The sequence below is a fragment of the Cottoperca gobio genome, chromosome 5 (genome assembly GCF_900634415.1).
Source record: "Cottoperca gobio chromosome 5, fCotGob3.1, whole genome shotgun sequence".
Taxonomy (NCBI): domain Eukaryota; kingdom Metazoa; phylum Chordata; class Actinopteri; order Perciformes; family Bovichtidae; genus Cottoperca; species Cottoperca gobio.
In genome coordinates, this window is record NC_041359.1 from 11190113 (window position 1) to 11211968 (window position 21856).

The following is a 21856-nucleotide window of genomic DNA, read 5'->3' on the forward strand; positions in this document are numbered from 1 at the left end:
TATCAGTGAGATAAGGGGGGGGGGGGGGGGAAATGGTGGAGGGCTTTGTATATGAGGACCAGGATTACGGTGGCAGACTGGAAGCCAATAGAGTTCTTTGAGGACTGGGCTGATGTGGTGCCATGATTTGGTGTGTGTAAGGAGTCAGGCGGCTGAATTCTGGACCAGTTGGAGTCTATTGAGGGCGGTTCAGCTGATGCCGTAGAGAAGTGAGTTACAATAATCAAGGCGGGAAGAAATGAAAGCATGGATGAGTCTTTCAGCTGCGGGGCGGGTGAGAGGGTCGGATCCTGGCGATATTGCAGAGGTGGTAGTGGCTCAAGGGAGAGGATGGGGTCAAGGATCACGCCATGGTTGCAGTGGTGCCATCAATTGTGAGTGACAGGTTGGTGATTTTTCTGAGGGTGGATTTGGAGGAGGAGTTCGGTTTTATTGCTGTTCAATTTAAGAAAGTTGTGTTGCATTCAGATCTGTATTGCAGACAGGCAGGAGTCAAGAGAGGGGGGGGGGGGTTATGGGGGGATTTGGTGCTAAAGTATATCTGGATATCATCAGCATAGCAGTGAAAGTGCAGGTTGAAATGGTGGAGTATCTGACCAAGGGGGAGAATGTAGATGATGAAGAGGAGGGGGCCAAGCACTGATCCTTGTGGAACGCCTTGGGTGACTAAAGCTGTGGCAGAGGAGTGGAGGGAGATGAAGTGGGATATGTTGGAAAGATATGACTGGAGCCACCTGAGTGTAGTACCTTCAATACCGATATCCTTGAGTCGGAGGAGCATGTCATCCACCATGTGCCAACCATAATTGATTGGGGAATCTGTGGATTGGTCACCAGTGACCCTTTTACAACCTTGTTTGATAGGTGGCCCTCACGATGTGCAGAGTCAAGGCATGCCTTTTTAATTGTAAAGTATCAATATTAGCTTTCTGTTTTGGAAACAGGGCACAGGAAACTACATGAATTTAGTTGCTGGTTGATTTTGGGTCATACAGTTTGCATACAATCTGTGCTGCCAAGGATAAAGTAGTTGGACTTGGAACTAAATCCTCACCAAAATTGTGGAGAAGGTGAGTGCACTGATGGAACACTTTCCATGCAGACCTTTTACCTATTCTGGTGAACTGGCTGGGGGTGTCGCATCCATTGATAGCATGAAATGCCAACAGAGCAATGAACATCTTATTTGGCACTTTGATATCATCAACCTTGATACTGCTACTCACAATGGTGGAAACATTTTGCAGAGCAGTGCTGCATTTAGGTCTTGTTCCACTCTTTTTGGAGTTATGTTGGTACTGATCAAACACTAGATCCACTCTTGTGACGTTCTCATGTAGATTAGTTGTCGATCTCTGTGTGAACTCATTAGCATAAACTCCAAAGGTTGATGCATTTTGAGGTTTTCCCAGTGGTTTTACTAAGGCCATTCCATCATGGATAGTGCATGTTATCACATTAGATTAACTAAGCTGTCTCCTTAGCACTAATGTGTACTATGGTCTAAGTCAACTTTGTTGGTAGGTCTGAGTACTGAATCTGTTTTGGGAAGTGACAGGGTATCAGTCCTGGCAGCAAGGCTACTAAGCTAACAGCTAACTAGCTGATAGCAGCTATTGCTAGCAGTAGTTAGCGGTAAGCATTACTTTAGCAACAAGTAAACATTTTTGTCAATTGGGAAACTCCATTAAACACAGGGAGTTGAGGCAGAGCAGCCAGAGAACATCAGAGGGAAACCAGAAAACATTTCCTCCATTAAATATGATTCCTTTTCACTGAAATCAACTTAGTGCCATGAAGCCTGAAGCACTTATTTTAAGACAAAATAAAATAAGAAGGCTGACATATTAAATAAAAGAGACAAACGCATGTATAATAAAATAAAATAGGTAAACAACCATAGTAGAAATAAGTAGCAGCATAATAAAAGTAAGTGAACAAGAAGCCAGTATTATCCCTTTAACACCTAAGCCTCTAAATGTCCGCCTGGACTCTTTTGCTTATTTTGACTATAAAAAGGTCAGAAAATGTCTTGTGAGTAAGTGCTTTTGCCCATTTTTAAGAATACCTGGAACTTTCAATATCTGGCAGTTATTTACAATTTATTGCATGCTATAAGACTGTAATAACAGTTTAAAATGAAGAAAAACACAAAAACGGAATTTGATTTTAGAGGTTTAGTGAACAACAAACACTGCAATTGTACATGAATAACATATTTGGCAAGTTAAATTTGAAATGTATAAAACTATTTACAGTAAACATGCAAAGGCCTTGGTGGTACTGCCAGGGACAGTTCCTGTCTGGCTGCAGACACAGGCCCACATCACAGTCCTCACGCTTCCAGGCAGTGCTCCTCTTGCAGACTTTAGAGCTTGATGTCGATGGTGTAGCCGTTCATGTCAGCAAGCACAAAAAACTTCAGCCCCCACTTTGTTGGCTTGGCCTTCATGCACAGCTTGATGCTGAGCCTGGCCTTGGTACCAACCATCCTCTTGTCGACTGCAAGGTGCTGTCTTGGGTGGTAGATGGCCTTGCCGTTCATGCATATCATTTCCATGAGAGGTCTGACCCGGTGGAAGTGGTCATAATCGTCAGTGCACTTTTTCTGATAATTTTCCTATTTTTTCTCTGGGTCAGTCATATGAAGATTAGATAAATGGCGATGAACCGATCTCGGGACATGACGGTGGCAAGGATACACACATGGAAAATGGTTTGCTTACACCAAAAGTCGCTCATCTTCAGCAGGTCCAAAACCGACAACATGCCTATGAAGTTCTTCATTTATTTTAGAGTTATTTCAGTCCAGATGAACTTTCTCCCTCTCTCCAGATTTTTGGCTGCATTCTTGTTTGTGTTTTCACATAGGAGTTTGAAAACTGCAGCATCAAAGTGGGAAAAAATGTCACCTGGTGGTGGGTTTCCCATATCGAGAGGAGGTTGGACACCTGGGGTGCGTTTGGGGTTGAACCTCGGTGGTTGAGGGACTCCATCATCGGACTCTGCCTCAGTCTGCCATCTTTGATGATGTGGTGATCAGCTTCGGTCTCTGACAGCATCACCAGATGCTCCAACATCCCCACGGCTTCTTCCTCTACGGTCCTGAATGTGACCTCTTGTGACACCTCCTCATCTTCAGCTCCAGCCTCCCCACAGCCTCTCCTAGGACGCAGGCTTGAAGAAGCTGGCAACATTTACGCATAGAAAGTACAATTACACACCTAGTACAAACTTACAGACTTGGTACACTGTTCTAAACAAGTCATTACGCAATACAAGTGTCAATTTACATACCGTCTTGCTTCCATTTTAATTCAATCTGCTGTTTTCCGCTCTACTTCTCCATTCTGTTGTCTGTGTTTCTCCACCGCTGTGTGTGTATTCGCTCGAGAAAAAAAAGGGGCTGTTTTCGATGGCTTCCGCGAGAGACGTATGTGAAATTACCATAATTAATCGACATTGGCTGTAAAGCACAGAGTCTCAGCTTTCAGAAACCAGAATTTTTCGATCGATTACCTATCACAGGCAGGCAAAATCCCATGGAGTGCCTGGGAACTGTAACCTATAACGATATCGAGGACTATGTTTGAGAACTCATCCCTCTTGAAGGGCTTGTCCTCAGTCTGGAAGTACCCAGCTTCCCTGTGCTCCCTTGTAACCTTCTGCTTGGGGTTCTTCCACCGGATCTGTCGAACCTTTTCAGTTGTTCTTATTTGGCATTCACTTGCTCTGTTATTTCAGTCCAATTGTCATTTTGAAAGTTTCAAAAAAGCGCTGATAATCAGATGCACGCACACCAACCAGTAATGTCTCGGTCTCAGCACTGCTGAAGTTGGCCCCCTTGCTCTTTTTTTGGCCTCCATGTTGTCTGGAAGTTTTATACCATGCCAGCACAATTTAATTCAGGTGTGACAATAGTCCAGGCTAATTGTAAGGACGTTAAATTGGGACCTTCAATTTTGTGACTCACAGCAGAGGTACAACAATGTCCATGGTACAGCAAGACAATTGAGGGCCTCAATGTTGTACTGAAGCGTAGATTTGCATGCTTGAACTATCTCAATGAGGAGCCACGCCAGCATGCCACATAATCTGCCTGCATTGTGCTACCCAACATAGCACTAACAAGAAGATTGTCATTGCATGAAGACCACATTGATGTATCTTCTCCTCCTTAAGTTTATTTAACTAATTTATTTATCATTTATCAATGATGGTTTGTGTTCCCCTAGGTTTACTACTTTGGTGTGTGTGTGTGTGTGTGTGTGTGTGTGTGTGTGTGTGTGTGTGTGTGTGTGTGTGTGTGTGTGTGTGTGAGAGAGTCTCAGTCAGTCAGGAGCGAAGCCCCGCCCTTCGCAAAACACAGCAGAGGAGAGAATGTGAATGCGCAAAGTAAACACTGAAACGTGTACATAAATTAGATAAACATAAGCGTTTAGTTTTATTTTATAAAAGAGCACCTGTTCAATGTGAAAAGTGAGTTGTGAATATATATTTAAAAAAATAACTCAATAACCAGATTCATCCTGACCCCACTTTAGGCCCATCACTACTTGGTCTGCTGCTCCATTTCAGTCAACACAGAGTTGCTATGAGTGGAGATATTAAAGGAATGTTCCACCAAGTAAGTATTTTACTAGAGGATAAACCGCGTTTCTTGTGGCTTGACATGAAACGTAAAGAGACAACAACTGTCTATGAATGACAAGTGCTCCCATTCGGCACAAAAAGTAACCTATCCTGCGCAACATATGCTGTCCAGAAACATGTACAGGATCACAGTAAGGGCAATGAAGATGTGGTTGAATCTGTACTCAAGTCATTTTATGTAGATAATTGCCTTAGACAACACCCCTGACACAATAAAGCAACATAACTCCTTTACAAGCTAGGGGATCTGTTATACTCTGGTGGATTTGAAATTAGGGAATTATTAAGTATTTTTCCATCTGTTGCTGATCACCTACCAGCAACTGCCAGATCAGACAGTGCCAAGCTCTGTCTGAATCAAAACCCGACCGAGCCTACAGAGGGTGTCCTAGGGCTAAGCTGGCATTGTGTCTCTGATACCTTGGGTTATAGACACAGACATGATTCCTACCAAACTGTTACAATGGGAAAGTTTACAAAGGGCTGCCTTGACAATATGACACTTTAGTATACATTGAACACTAGGGCCAATGTCTTGCTCCAACAGCTCTGGGTGAACAATTAGCAATGGGTTCAGCCTATACCCATTGGTGACCTTCAACATGCAGGGGATGAATGGGAAAGCCACTTGGAGTTATCTGCAGTCCTGACTAGAGCCTAGCTAAGTATACTGATCAAATCTGAACTGACAGTCCCCATCGACAATTCTTCTGTGGTCTGATTCCACTGTGGTAGTAATATGGCTTCACTCTGAGTCCTGAAGTTAAAGGATCTTTGTAGGAAACAGGATTGTGGAGATACTCAAACTTACCTCAGCCAGTGAATGGATGTATGTGGACAAAAAGCAAAACTCTGTAGACGATATCACCAGAGGTCAACCACTTAACCCTTGTGTTATGTTCAAAAGCTCTTTCTGTCCCTTGTGTTCGCGGGTCAATTTTGACCAATGATTTAACTCTCAAATCAGAATGAGTATCATCCAATTTTGTTTTTACTACATCATAACTAACTTATTATGCATTCATAACCATACAATCCTGTTGTAATTGTATTTTACCCACAACATTTCTATGCACTGCTTGGTCTCCCTAGACTCAAATACCAAATTATACACTTTCTTTAGAGACCTTCAGAATTGGCTAAAATGGTCACAATTAGTTTTGTAGTGTTTATATAGCTGTTGTGGAGGATATCATGAAGCCTTGTTCCAATAAATGGTAGTTATTATATAATTTTAACTTGAAACGGGTCACGGCAGACTCGAACACAACAGAAGGGTTAAAGATTTAAAAATGTGCATATACAACATATATGAACGTATACAGAGCCTATTGATAGCGTATCACGTACTTATAGAAAATGTATGTTGTTGAACACTGAAGCTGTGAACATTTTTTGAGCATGTTCAAAACTTTTCACGGCCTCAGTGTTCAACAACGTACACCAGCGCATTGCCGATATTCCGTATACGCCGGCATACGGCGAAGGAATTGAGCATTCGTCGAATACGTTGGCCATTCGCTCTGATACGTTTTGTATAAGTACGTGATACGCTATCAATAGGCTCTGTATACATACTCTGTCATTTTATATACATACATTTACATGTTTGTGGAAACAAACACGTTACAACTTCAGAATTTGATAATAATGCCGTTCAAACAACTTGGTACATGTATTACCTGGTAGACACCCATGAAAGAAGCACATAATCATACATTGTGCTCTCTTTAGACATCTTCTGACCTGGTTAAGAGTTTTCGTTTTTAATAGAGAATCCTTCATACAAGCAGATTCAGATTAAAAATGTTTTACTAACAAACTAGCAGGTTACTGAACATTTTCATTGTTGTGCGACACACTACAACTGCTGTAAAATCCAACCAAACAAAGTGTCTCCGTGGAAGCTAACTTTTGAATTGCAAAGGCTATTAGTGAAATGTCCATGTTTCTTTTTATAGTTTTTGTGTGTAGGAATGTGTATGGCTTTGTGGATTTCAAACTTTTACTCATCATGATTTTCATATTTACAAGAAATGACAATATAGAGTTGTCATTCTATACATGCATATCTGGTGGACTGCAAAACGAAGCAGTAATGGAAAAGTGGCACTGCACTGCCCCCATGGGATGTCAATGTGGAAATGACATCTTGCTATTTAACTAAGACCCACCTAAGCTTTTTCTTTCATTATCACAAGAATAAGGAGAGTAAGAGGAAATCATTTCAGTTCTCAAATTTATTTTTTTCAAATCCATTTGATGTCATTAGCGGCAACATTCATCAGTCACGTTGGTAGGAAGGCTTTTACAAAATATATCTGGTTTTAACATAGTTTTATCTTGAAAGCACAGAAATGCAAACCTTATCATGAAACCATTTGCAAAAAAGAGTTGATCATCTTTAGAGTACAATAGAAAAAGAATCTAAGCAGAAAAGATTGAGTACATATTTTCAAATGGTCTCCTTGCTTAGTTCTAACACTCCATCACCTTTGTTACTTTCTTTATTATTTTTTTGGATGTCAGTGCACAAAAAACTGACCTGGCCTTTTTGTGTTTAAGGCCATGTCTACTTTCAGGAGATCTTGATAAATGATGCTAAGTAGAATGGAGTAGGAAAAGACAGCAGTGATCATTAAAACAAAACTGCTACCAGTTGTATTTCAAGGATCACAATAAATTCAGCCTTCTTGATGAACATTGCAAACAACATTGCATAGCACCATAAATGGGTACAGATTTAGAGAAAATTCATGAGTTTCTGAAGCGGGAGGCTCTTGTTTTTAAAAGCCTCTCCTGGAACTGGTAGTTGAGATTGTGGACTTCTTAATAGTAGTGCCACCAGACGAGCTGCCACCACTGAAGCAGCCACCGCTGTAGCTGCCACCACTGTAGCTGCCGCCAACACTGCAGCTGCCACCACTGTAGCCGCCACCACTGTAGCCGCCACCACCGTAGCTGAATCCGGGGTTGGTGCTGAATCCGGGGTTGGTGCTGCACAATCCTGATGCTGAATTAAAACAATTATCAATTATCAATCCATCTGATAGTATGGTCTGTTGGTTCAGGTATCCCTTATGATGATGATGATGATGATGATGTATGAAATCTGAAACTTACCTCCAGAGCTTGACTGCACATAAATGGTTGCATTTGTGCATCCGCTGACCAGTCTAATGGTGGAATAATGATGAGTTAGTTTCAGAGGTAATGCTAATGCTGCAGCTATAAAAGTACATTAAATCTTAAAGTTTATCCCACCTGCTCTCCTCTCCTTCCAACAGTTTCCTGTAGGTGGCAATTTCAATATCCAGAGCCAGCTTGACGTTCATCAGCTCCTGGTATTCGCGCAAATGGAGGGCCATGTCCTGCTTGGCTCTCTGCAGAGCATCCTCCAGGTCCTTGATGCGGAGCCTGGCATCTTTCACTGCCAGCTCACCACGCTCCTCAGCCTCTGCGATCTGAGTCTCAAGGCTGGTCCTCTGTCGAAAATCACATCACAGATGGTTTAATAACTGCAAATCCTTCATTTTAAATTAATAAAATGTAAATCAAAGTGTCAATAATAAGGCTTCATCCATGAGATGGTCTTGAAATGTACCTGTCCCTTGACGGACTGAATATCATTCTGAAGACGGTGGATCATGCGGTTCAGCTCAGAAATCTCAGACTTGCTTGTCTGCAGATCGTCACCATACTGTCCGACAGAGCACTGCATCTCCTCATACTATTATGAAGAATACAACAAGGTGTATCAAGAACATGAGCCAGAGTTTGGAAGAGGTGTTGCAAGTAAAAGACACAAGATAAACCTAAATTCTGCTTTTCACTCACCTTCTGTTTGTACCAGGTCTCTGCTTCAGCCTTGCTGCGGTTGGCAATGTCCTCATACTGAGCACGCACTTCAGCTACAATAGAATCCATGTCCAGGCTACGACTGTTGTCCATCTCCACAACGACGGATGTGTTCTTGATCTGGCTCTGCAGCTCACACAGCTCCTACAGAAACAATGATTGTTGCACAACAGTTAACTCTTTGTCCTTTTTAAATTACACAATGAGTGGATGCTCATCAGATAAAACTCTAAAGGTTATTATAGTATTATGAAGTATTAGATATGATGGATACATACAGCGTCATAGACGGCCCTGAGGAAGTTGATCTCATCCTGAAGAGCATCAGCCTTGGCTTCCAGCTCCACCTTGTTCATGTAGGCAGCATCAACATCCTGTAAGGAAAATCATGTAGAAATAGTAAGTGTTATAACTGGCAACATTGTAATAATCCACAGGATAAAAAAAAAATTGGATGCATCTTTACGTAGTATTCGTACCTTTTTCAGGAGCACAAAGTCGTTCTCTGCAGCTGCACGTTTGTGGATTTCATCTTCAAACCTGTTGGAACACAAGGCAACACTTTTGAACATCCTCTGACTATATCAGGTATCTTTAATAATTAGTGACCATGTCATACAAGCACTCACTTCAATCTTGAAGTCCTGAACCAGGCCCTGCATGTTCCTCAGCTCTACCTCCAGGTTGACCTTTTCATTGCCCAGCCCGTCAAGCTGTCTGCGCAGGTTGGCAATGTAGGCTTCGAACATACAATCTATGTTGGAGCGGGCTGTGGTCTGGTCCTGCAAGAGGCTCCATTTGGTCTCCAGCATCTTGTTCTGCTGCTCCAGGAAACGGACCTATGGAGGCATGAAACCAGAAAAAAATAGTCAGATGTTGTTTTTAAAAGTATTTTCTATAAGTACCACTTCTCACATTTAGTTTGGATAGTGATTTTATTGCTCTGTCTAAATAGTTTAGGGTCTTAAACAAATAAAAATAAAAGTTAATTTTTAAAAAGGAGCAATCAGTGCAAAAGAGGATTTGAAGGGTGTGTTAATGTGATAACATATTTTAAAAGACCTGCTTTGTTTTATGAGGTTTTTTTCGAGTGCTATTTTATATTGTAAAATGGGGTCACAATCAGCGACTTACTTTGAGAGTATTCCTAATCCCAGATGGTATAACTCATTGATGGATGCAACATCACAGAGATAAGATTTACCGCTGTCTTGTCAGCTTTGCATCTAGTGGGCAGATGGCTGTTACTATACTATATACTAAAGTTTTAAATGCCAAGTTATTTCTTTGCAATTACAGATTGAAGGAGCAAGATGATTCACTTTTGACAGCTGCTAGAGGTGAATGTAGCACAGGGAGAACTTCCAGGTTGTCTGTCCTAAGATACTGAGGCCGACAGTAATAAAACACACATAAAACAGTCACACATAGAGCACACAGGAACCAACCTTGTCGATGAAGGAGGCAAAGCGGTTGTTGAGGGTCTTGATCTGCTCCTTCTCATGGGTGCGGACAGCCTGGATTGTGGGGTCAATATCCAGGTTCATGGGGGCCAGCAGGCTCTGGTTGACTTGGACAGCTGTGATCGGTGGAGAGACGTAGCAGCCTCCTGCTTGGCTAGAATTAAAGCCATAACTACCACAACTACCATAACCACCATAACCACCATAACTACCTAAACTACCTAAACTACCTAAAGGCTTAACAAAACATGATCCAGCACCAACACCAGCACCAGCACCCACACCCACACCAACACCATAACCGATTCTACTTTTTACAGAGTAGCAGCTTGGTGCATACGACTTCCTTATGCTGCCAGTAGAGCCTGAGCTTGAGTATGATTTCCTTGTCAGCATGTTTGCAGTGGTGAGGATAGTCAACTCTGAGAAAAGGAGAACCGATGATGAGCAGTCTTCAAAAAGAGAGTCAAGTCCCTGTGAGTGTCTGACTGTTGGCCCTGCTGGCTTTTATGTTTATGTTATAAGAAGGGGAGGATCCTCTTCATCCACTTCAACCTGGACTCTCACTTTTTCTGTCCAGCCTCTCCTCCACTTCAGCCTACATGACAATCCTGTAAAACAGGTAGAGAGGGCTTGTCAAAAGAAGCCCTGACATGCCCTGACCTGGGACAGGCTGAAGGGTAAGAGAGCGAGAGGTGAAGAAGTGGAGTGATGATGTGATTATGGAAGGAAAAGGAGCAGATAAAATACTGGAGGGTCGGGGTTGAAGGGGAGTAATATCCATCTTTGGGGGAAAAAATTACAACCCAAGCCTAAACCTACCTTTTAATAAGCAAACAGATGCCTTATACAGTGCACTCATAGTTTTACAGTAGACTTGAACATAAGCCATATTCATATACAATATTTCAGTATTTAGAGCATTCTGTATACATTTTACATTTAATAAATTAATTCAGTTTTCTTTTGGTATGGTCAAGTTCATTCAGTAATTCTCAGTCAGTTTTAGTTCTGGTTGCATCAGATAAGGAAAACAAGGGGATTATGCACTAATGATAACATAATATTTAATATTGTATTCCATTTCTGCCAATAGATCCCCCTAAATCCTACACTCTGGTCCTTTAAATGATTAATCATGAGATTACAAAAAAACATAACCAGCTTTACAAATATTTAACTGTCCAAACAAGTCATATGTATACAAGTTGAACAAGAAAGGACAACATGTCTAAAGGAATCCTCAGATTCTGAGTAGATATTTAGGTTATAACCATGTAAAGATAAAAATCCAGTCTGCCAGAATGACTTCATCTTGGAAGAGATGCTTGCCGAGCTATAACATATCAACATAACATATGAGACTAATATTGAGATAATATAGCTGGAGAGAAAGATTTCACTCACCAAATAAATGTAGCCTGTATTAGATACTTTTTTTTTTCTTAACTTAACGACAGACAAGTGGAGCCACTCTGGGGGATGGGCAGGAGGACGACAGACGAGTGGAGCCACTCTGGGGGATGGGCTGGAGGAAGACCAGATGGGCGGAGCCGCTCTGGGGAAGGGCAAGAGGATGACCAGACGGGCGGAGCCACTCTGGGGAAGGGCAAGAGGATGACCAGACGGGCGGAGCCACTCTGGGGAAGGGCAAGAGGATGACCAGACGGGCGGAGCCACTCTGGGGAAGAGCAGGAGGACGAGAAGAGCCGCTCTGGGGGAAGGGAAGGAGGACGAGCGAACACGCTCTGGGCAAAGGGCAGAAGGATGACCACGGTTGGTCATAAAGGAGGAGCCCCTCTGGAGAACGAAGTAGGTGGCAAGAACCCTCTGGAGGACTAAGGTTGAGGCAGGACCACCAACAAAGTCGGGAGAGTACATGGGGATGTGGGTACTGTTGCAGGTCAGCAGGACGATTTTGTGACCACTGTTATGTTGTTTTAAACACAGAGGAAATGACCACACCAGGAACCGACAGGCAACAATGGGATACACAGTAGGTCTTGTGTGTGTGTATACAGCTGGGGGAGGCAGGCAAAAAACACAAGGGGCAAATTGTAGTAGTAGGAGTAGGATGAACGGCAGGCTGGCGAGCTGGCAGGAAGGCAGACTGATTGCTCAGGTCGATGAAATGCGGGCGGAGCCGCTCAGGAGGCCGGACTGGATGCGGGCGGAGAGACCGGGCTGGAGAAGGACGGAGCCACTCAGGAGGTCAACGGAGAGGTTGAGCTAGAGGCGGACTGAGCCGCTCAGGAGGCTGGGCTGGAGGCCAACGGAGCCGCTCAGGAGGCCGGCGGAGAGGCTAGAGGCCGACGGAGCCGCTCAGGAGGCCGGCAGAGTGGCCGTGCGGGAGGCCGGCGGAGAGGCTGGGCTGGAAGCCGGCAGAGCTGTTCAGGAGACCGGGCTGGAAGCCAACGGACAAGACGGGCTGGAGGCGGGCGGAGCCGCTCAGGAGGCCGGGCTAGAAGCCGGCGGAGAGACCAGGCTAGAAGCGGGCTGGGGTCCCGAGGGACGGAGAGAGCACAGGGTCTGGGGTCTCGAGAGACACAGGGAGCACAGGGGCTGTGGGTCTCGAGGGACACAGGGAGAACAGAGGCTGGGGTCTCGAGGGGCAGCTGGGGAACAGGCAGCAGGAACTGGAGGCTGTCATGGCCCGACAGCAGGCACTGGGGACCGAGAGCCAACCTGATGGCAGCTTGCACAGCCAAATCGCCTCTAAGAGGCCTAAAAGTCCTCTGAACACTGAGAGGACCTCCCAAGGCCAGGCGAGTGCCCAGGAATGGGTCAGGTGCTGGAGTAGGAGGAACGGCAGGCTGGTAAGATGGCAGGAAGGCAGACTGATTGCCGAGGTCGATGAAATCCCCGATATTCCCAGGCAGGCGAGTCATCAACCAGGGCTTCTCAGCCGCCTTCCTGTGGGCCTTTTGAAGCAACGCCTGTCTGTCCTCCTCACAGTTGGCTACCTCCCATTGCCAAAACAGATGAGCAACAGAATGTACCACGAATAAAAATCATAATTTTCCAGGAGTGCTGGGTCCATACTTGGTCAGTTCGTATTGTTATGGTGTGGTGAAGGTGAGGACCCAAATGCAACAGGCAGACGATGATTATAACAAAAATAGAGCTTTATTTACAAAAAAGCTTACAAAAATACAAAGTAACAAATAATACTGAAAAACACAGACCAACCAGAGGTATAGACGACGTATAGACGAGGGAGAACATGAGCAGGACACAGGGAAGACACCAGGTAACATCAATGTACGAACTGACAAGGAACACTGGGGAAGACAGGGATATATAGACAGACACTAATCACAAGAACGGGGGAGGGGGAGTGAAACTTCAAAATAAAACAGGAAACAGAAAACCAAGATCATAGCAATGTGTGCATTGTTGACTGAAAGATAACGTCTTCTGCCTCCATTTATACATTCGCTACATTCTTAGTTCCCTGGCCATGTTTGCCCCTAACGCTTTCTTTTTGTTAAACCCTCTCGTCTGCCGTGCTGCATTTAGGTCCTCCCCTGTGCCACATTGTGACAGTTCTCCTCTCTGTTGCTGTCAGCTGTCATTTTAAGAGAAATCGTTGCGGCCCTATATATACATATATATACATATATATACACATATACATATATATACACATATATATATATATATACACATATATATATATACATATATACACACATATATATATATATATACACATATATATATATACACATATATATATACACATATATATATATACACATATATATATATATAAATACATATATATATATATATATATACATATACATATACATATATATATATATTGGAGTTATCTGTTGTCCTGACTAGAGCTTAGCTAAGTAAACTGATCAAATTTGAACTGACAGTCACTGTGGTAGTAATATGGCTTCACTCTGAGTTCTGCAGGTATAGGATCTTTGTAGACAACAGGATTGTGGAGATACTCAAACTTACCTCGGCCAGTGAATGGAGGTATGACGATATCACCAGAGGTCAGCCAGTCAGATAAAGATCTAACTAACACACATTGATGGCACAGAGGCCCTGCATTCCTTCAACTTTCTTCTAGTCAATGGCCTTTTTGTCCTACTTCTGTCAAAGGGATAACCAAAGAGTTGAGGAAATCCCTTTTTTGTGGCCTCACACAACCTGCTTAGCCATTTGACCTATCTGATCCAAACGAATACAACACCTGGACAAACCTGGTAGATGCCACATACCGAACAATGCAAACCTCAGCGTGTCTGACTTCACTGGCATATCAAGAACCTAAGCAGAAACCAAACTTATCTCTCATTATCAATTTGAGAGTCTTCCAGAGAAATTTCAGGCACTGAAAACTGCATAAGAAATTCCTCCACATACTTGTCTGTCACCTCTCTCTCTTGAGTTTGATAAAACACTGGAAGTCAGTGCTTGGAGACTTAGATAGAGTATAGACCTTGAACCTGATACTATCCATCCCATAGTACTTGAGCCTAAACATCCTGTAACAGCTTCTGCAGTACAGCAGACAGTCTTCACACCTTCCGTCGCAGACTGAAAATCCACCTGTTTCGACTGCAACTCGGCGAATGAAGAAAACAAAATAACTGTTCTTTGTATGTTGCACTTATATTGATTTGGCTTATTTATAGCTAATAGTTGAATTCGTATTCTGTTGTTTCTGTATGTTACACTTCAAACTGGCTTATTTGAAGACAGTGTTCACTTATACGATTGTACCTATTTGAAGCTATTGTACTTACAAGATTCTTGCTGTTCGGAGTTGTATCTCCATGATTGTTTGCACTTTTTGTACGTCGCTTTGGACAAAAGCGTCAGCTAAATGAGCTGTAATGTAATGATTAAAGATTATGACAAGTGACTTTCACCCAAGAACTGATTGCTGGCATTTGCTGAAATATACCCTTCTTACTGGATCCTCCAGGGCAGACAAGCTCACAAAAAACAACAGTGGTCATGTACAGAGTGTAGAGAATGGCGAGTGAAACCTGTTTATCGAAAACGCCTACAAACTCAGGCTATGGAAAGCACCTTTCTGATATAATGGAATAAACTGTTTTGGTCCCCTAAACATAAAAGTGGGGTGCCGGGTAGAAAAACTTGACCACATACCTTGTACAAGTGATAATAGGTTTTAAACTGTTGGTTGTCAGTGAGGTTTAAGGTTGGATTTGTAATTACATGAGAAGTAATTTTCCTTCTCAGGGAGCATGTTATGATCTTGGTGCTCTGCTCCTCGTGCTCTGCTCCTCATGCTCCTTGTGCTCCTCGTGTCTTCCTGGTTTGTATTTTCAGTTTTATTTGTTACTTTGTATTTTTACTAGCTTTTTATAAAATAAAGCTATCTTTTTGTTAGAACCTTGTCCAGTGTACTGCATTTGGGTCCTCACCTTTTCCTCACCGTGACAGTACGAACTCACCAAGAAAGGACCCAGCAGTGCTTGATGATGAGGATTATTTTTGTCTGTATGTCGCATTAATATGTCTTTTGCGTCAATGGAAGGAAGCCGCCTGTAGAAAGGACCAACAGGTCCTTCTTCGACAGGCCCGTGGGGAGGTGGCTGAAAGGCCTTGGTTAAGGAGTCTTCTGCCTGAGGAGATCAGGGATTTCCTCAACCCTCAGATCGGTCTGCCTTCCAGTCAACTCGCCAGCTCACCGTTCCTCCTGCTCCAGCACCAGACCCATTTCTGGGTACCTGCCTAGCCCGGGAAGGACCTCTAGGTTCGCAAAAGGCTTCTAGGTCCCTGAGGAGGAGATTTGGCCGTGCTAGCCACTGTCATTCCGGCTCCCAGTTCACCGTTCCTGCAGCTGGGCCGCCGCAGCCCCCTGTTTCCACTGCCGGTCCGTGACAGCCTCAAGTTCCCGCTACAGGACCTACGCAGACCCCAGTCCCTGAGTTCTCCAGCCCGGCCTCTCCGCCGGCCTCCAGCCTGGCCTCCGGACCAGCTCCGTTCGCCTCCAGCCCTGCCTCGCCACCGGCTTCCAGCCTGGCCTCCGGAGTGGCTCTGCCCGCTTCCAGCCCAGCCTCTCTGCCGGCCTCCTGAACGGCTCCCGCCGCATCCAGCCCGGCCTCTCCGCCGGCCTCCTGAACGGCTCCAGCCGCATCCAGCCCAGGCTCTCCGCCCGCCTCCAGCACGGCCTCCAGAGCGGTCCCGTCCGCCTCGCCGTCCTCCAGAGCAGTCTCCTGCCCCGCCTCCTGCGGGCCTTAGGTGTTTTCAGTTTTATTTGTTACTTTGTATTTTTACTAGCTTTTTATAAAATAAAGCTCTCTTTTTGTTAGAACCTTGTCCAGTGTACTATATTTGGGTCCTCACCTTTTCCTCACCGTGACAGAGCAAATAGGCATCATTATTAGTTGTTCTAACTAGTTTTGTGGAAACATGAACGGTTACAACTTCAGAATTTGGCAATAATGCAGTTCAATCGACTTGGTACATTTATTACCTGGTAGAAAATGTGATAGAGGTACAGAAGCATACATTGTGCTCTTTTTAGACCTTTCCTCTGACCTGATTAAGAGTTTTCGTTTTTAATAGAGAATCCTTCATACAAGCAGATTCAGATTTACAAAATGTACAATCAACATAACCTAGCAGGTTACTGAACATTTTCATTGTTGTCCGACACACTACAACCGCTATAAAATCAAACCAAACAAAGTGTGTCTGTGAAAGCTAACTTTTGAAGTGATACATTTTGAACTCAGTTCATGTGTATGAATTTGTGGATTTCAAACTTGAAATATGATTTTCATATTTACTAGAAATGACAATGTAGAGTTGTCATACTATACATGCATATCTGTTGGACAGCAAAACCAAGCAGTAATGGAAAAGTGGCAGTGCACTGCCCCATGGGAAATGTCAGTGTGGAAATTACATATTGCTGTTTAACTAAAACCCACCAAAGCTTTTCATTCCATTATCACAACAATAAGGAGAGTAAGAGGAAATCATTTCAGTTCTTAGATTTATTTTTTTCACATTCTTTTGATGTCATTTGCAGCAACATTCATCAGTCACGTTGGTAGGAAGGCTTTTACAAAATAAATCTGGTTACAACATAGTTTTATCTTGAAGGCAAGGAAATGCAAACCTAATCATGGAACCATTTGGAGGAACAGCAAAAAGAGCTGTTCATCACTACACTACAGTACAACAAGTATCCATGGCCATGTCTACCTTAAGATGCTCTTGATGAATTATGTTAAACAGAACAGAGTAAGAAAAACCACCAGTGATCACAATAGATTTAGCTGTCTTGATAAACATTGTTAGCAACATTGCAAAGCACCATGAATGGGTACAGATTTCGGTCAAATTTATGAGTTTCTGAAGGGGAAGAGGGACGACTCTTGTTTCTAATAGGCTCTCCTGGTACTTGAGACTGTTGACTTCTTAATAGTAGTGCCATAACCACCAGACGAGCTGCCACCGGTGTAGCTGCCACCACTGTAGCTGCCACCACTGTAGCTGCCACCATGGCCGAATCCGGGGTTGGAGCTGGACAATCCTGATGAAGAAAAAAAACATGTGTTATCATTTATCTATCCATCTGTCAGTGTGGTCTGTTGGTTCAGGTATCCCTTATGATGAAGATGTATGAAATCTGAAACTTACCTCCGGAGCTCGACTGCACGTGGATGGTTGCGTTTGCGCCTCCGCTGACCAGTCTAATGGTGGAATAATGACGAGTTAGTGCTTAATTCAGAGTTAAAGCTAATACTGCAGCTATGAAACTACATTAAAAAATAAAGTTCATCCCACCTGCTCTCCTCTCCTTCCAGCAGTTTCCTGTAGGTGGCGATTTCAATGTCCAGGGCCAGCTTGACGTTCATCAGCTCCTGGTATTCGCGCACCTGGCGGGCCATGTCCTGCTTGGCTCTCTGCAGAGCATCCTCCAGGTCTCTGATACGGAGCTTGGCATCTTTCACTGCCAGCTCACCACGCTCCTCAGCCTCTGAGATCTGAGACTCAAGGCTGGCCCTCTGTCGAAAATCACATCACAGATGGTTTAATAACTGCAAATCCTCTTAAATTATAGTGTCAATATTAAGGCTTCATCCATGAGATGTCTTGAAATGTACCTGTCCCTTGACAGCCTCAATCTCATTCTGAAGACGGGCGATCATGCGGTTCAGCTCAGAAATCTCAGACTTGGTTGTGCGCAGGTCATCACCATACTGTCCGGCAGAGCTCTGCATCTCCTCAAACTATTATGAAGAATACAACAAGGTGTATCAAGAACATGAGCCAGAGTTTGGGAGAGGTGTTGCAAGTAAAAGACACAAGATAAACCTCAACTCTGCTTTTCACTCACCTTCTGTTTGTACCAGGTCTCTGCTTCAGCCTTGCTGCGGTTGGCAATGTCCTCATACTGAGCACGCACTTCAGCCACAATAGAATCCATGTCCAGGCTACGACTGTTGTCCATCTCCACGACGACGGATGTGTCCTTGATCTGGCCCTGCAGCTCACGAAGCTCCTACAGAAACAATGATTGTTGCACAACAGTTAACTCTTTGTCCTTTTTAAATTACACAATGAGTGGATGCTCATCAGATAAAACTCTAAAGGTTATTATAGTATTATGAAGTATTAGATATGATGGATACATACAGCCTCATAGACAGCCCTGAGGAAGTTGATCTCATCCTGAAGAGCATCAGCCTTGGCTTCCAGCTCCACCTTGTTCATGTAGGCAGCATCAACGTCCTGTAAGGAAAATCATGTAGAAATAGTAAGGGTTATAACTGGCAACATTGTAATAAATTCAAGCATTAAAACAAAATTGGATGTATCTTGATGTATTCTTACCTTTTTCAGGAGCACAAACTCGTTCTCTGCAGCTGCACGTTTGTTGATTTCATCTTCATACCTGTTGGAACACAAGGCAACGCTTTTGAACATCCGCTCACTATATTAGATATCTTTAATAATTAGTGACCATGTCATATAAGCACTCACTTCATCTTGAAGTCCTCAACCAGGCCCTGCATGTTCCTCATCTCTCCCTCCATCTTGACCTTTTCATTGCCCAGCCCGTCGAGCTGTCTGCGCAGGTTGGCAATGTAGGCCTCGAACATGCCATCAATATTGGAGCGGGTGGTGGTCTGGTCCTGCAGGAGGCTCCATTTGGTCTCCAGCATCTTGTTCTGCTGCTCCAGGAAACGGACCTATGGAGACACAAAACCAGGGAAGATTGTGAGAAAAAGATCATAATAGTATGTAAATGTAGTTTGGCCAATGATTTAATTGGTTCTTAGATGCTCTATCTGAATTGATCTTGAGCTCAATAGTGATTTATTTATTTTTTTACTTATCATTTTTAAAGGGAGAAATCAGTGCATAAAAGGTGTTTAATGGTGGTATCAGGTTTTAAAATGCCTCACTTTTATCATGCATGACTGCGTAGATAGCTACATATCTGAAATGCCACACCCTAGTCTCAACAATTGTTACTCATGACGACATATCTTTGCATGCTTGCTGTTCAAGCAATTTTATATCTGAGTCTTTAAATTATCATAGAATACATATCTTCAATTATTTCTTCATAAAACTAAAAATATAACATGATCTATCCATATGTTTCATGTATATGTGGCTTTAATTGTTTCATTTATTGCATCTTTGCCTGTGAGTCATCATGTAGGCTCTGTTGAGCTATGAAGGCCGCACAGTCACCCGGGCCATAAAAAAACAAGGCGTGGCAGATAAGACAGAACAGTGCAGTATTATAGTATGGGTGCTTTGTTTTGTGAATTTTTGTCCAAGTGCCAATTTTTAGTGTTTAGAGAGTCTCAGTCTTCTTAAAGGAAAACACCCCATATAGCTTGCATGCAAATATTACCACCACCTTGTGATTGTAGTAAAGACAAGTGAAAGTGGATGTAATGCTCTGCACAGAGCATTCGTGTTGCCTCTAACAACCCGGTGAAAGGTGTAATGTGCAAATAACAGACTTTGGACTTTGTGGGCACAGTGCAGATAGATCCCACCAGTCTCTGTCATCTCTGCCAGTCTGCTAGGTAAGTCATTGCAATATATAACCCCACCCATGTTTAGATAGGAGGCTGACACAGACTCAGACAGGGCTTCAGGCTATTCTAACTATTACCTTAGTTTCCTGTGTAAGATGGAGTCACAATCAGCAACATACTTTGAGAGCATTCCTAATCCCAGAGGGTATAACTCATTGATGGATACGTCACAGAGATAAGATTTACAGCTGTCAGCTTTGCATCTAGTGGGCTGTTACTATCCTATATACTAAAGTTTTAAATTCCAAGTTATTTCTTTTCAATTACAGGTTGAAGGAGCAAAACAAGATGATTCACTTTTGACAGCTGCTAGAAGTTAATGTAGCACTAGGGAGAGCTTCCAGGTTGTCTGTCCTAAAATACTAAGGCCAACAGTAAATTGCACATAAAACGGTCACACATAGAGCACACAGGAACCAACCTTGTCGATGAAGGAGGCAAACCGGTTGTTGAGGGTCTTGATCTGCTCCTTCTCCTGAGTGCGGACAGCCTGGATTGTGGGGTCAATATCCAGGTTCAGGGGGGCCAGCAGGCTCTGGTTGACTTGGACAGCTGTGATCGGTGGAGAGACATAGCAGCCTCCTGCTTGGCTAGAACTAAAGCCATAACTACCAGAACTACTTGAAGACATACCAAAACCTGATCCAGCACCAGCACCATAACTGGTTCTTTGTACAGAGTAGCTGCTTGGTGCAAATGATCTCCTCAAGTTGCCACCAGTAGAGCCTGAGACTGAGTATGATTTCCTTGGCATCGTGTTTGCGGTGGTGAAGGTTGTCAACTTTGAGAAGAGGAGAACAGATGATGAGCAGTCTTCAAAAGGAGAGCCAAGTCCTTGTGAGTGTCTGACTCTTTGCTCTGCTCGCTTTTATGTCTGAACTGTGAGAAGGGGAGGGTCTTCCTCAGCTTCAACCTGGACTCTCACTTTTGCTGTCCAGCCTCTCTACCACTTCCGCCTACACACCAATCCTGTAAAACAGGTAGGGAGGGATTCTCAAAAGATAAGCCCTGACACGCCCTGCACTGGGACAGGCTGAAGGGGAAGCGAGTGAGTGGTAGAGAAGTGGAGTGAGAATGTGATTATGTAAGGAAAAATAGCCTTTTCTAGTGTGTAACCCCTGTAGCCTGCTTAGTGGTCACACGGCAGAGAAAATAATATTGGAGGCTAGCAGGGAGGGGTTGTGAGTGAGTAAAGGGCAAAAAGGTAAAACTATATTGAAATCCTTTTAGAATTAATACATTTTGCAACTTAAGACAGCGTTAGTACCTTTCAACCAAACTAGTTAGTGTTAGTGTAACGTTTCTTTTGCAATAATGAAGCATATGTAATTTCACGTAAAAAAAAAAACATTTTGAATCCACAGTGATATTGCTGCTTCTAGTCAAGTAATGATGTTTTTTTAAATTCAAACATTCAAATAAAAAATTAACATTTAAATGTTACAATTAATGCTATATTCAACCTCACTTGTACTTTCTCTTACATGTCCAATGAACGTAAGTAGAACGTATGAAACGGCACTTTACTCTTTTTAGCATTAATTCTGGTAACAAAATCAGCAAAATATTGGAGGATTCAGTATATTTAACTGATATTGAAGACCAGCATTGCTGTACAATCTTACCAAATCATCTTCACATGTTAAATGATTAATGATGAGATTATCATTACATTACTCTCAGATATATTCACTCTACAGCCTTACCTGGTCTGGTATAACCCGTTTATTGTGGCTACTGTTTTCAGACTTTAGGTATTGTAGTGTAATCCTGAGTTAGCTGACTTTATCCCCCCTTCTGCTACTCTTA

General features: G+C 43.2%; 2 protein-coding genes across 2 annotated transcripts; both read right to left on the minus strand.

Moving 5' to 3' along the window:
• Positions 1–7439: 7439 nt before the first annotated feature.
• On the minus strand, positions 7440–11855 carry LOC115008917 (intermediate filament protein ON3-like). Its single transcript, XM_029432817.1, has 12 exons — positions 11478–11855; positions 10638–10647; positions 10253–10396; positions 9960–10204; positions 9121–9350; positions 8991–9051; positions 8790–8885; positions 8491–8655; positions 8258–8383; positions 7918–8138; positions 7777–7829; positions 7440–7666 (listed from the first exon to the last, which is right to left on the minus strand). The coding sequence occupies exons 1-12, from the start codon at positions 11853–11855 to the stop codon at positions 7440–7442; spliced, it is 1956 nt and encodes a 651-aa protein (XP_029288677.1).
• Positions 11856–16995: 5140 nt separating this feature from the next.
• On the minus strand, positions 16996–20814 carry LOC115008114 (intermediate filament protein ON3-like). The gene is made up of 9 exons (XM_029431436.1): positions 20469–20814; positions 18972–19180; positions 18822–18882; positions 18624–18719; positions 18325–18489; positions 18092–18217; positions 17772–17992; positions 17625–17677; positions 16996–17517 (listed from the first exon to the last, which is right to left on the minus strand). Exons 1-9 carry the CDS (start codon positions 20799–20801, stop codon positions 17366–17368), a joined length of 1416 nt encoding a protein of 471 aa, XP_029287296.1. The 5' UTR covers positions 20802–20814; the 3' UTR covers positions 16996–17365.
• Between the last annotated feature and the right edge of the window lie 1042 nt (positions 20815–21856).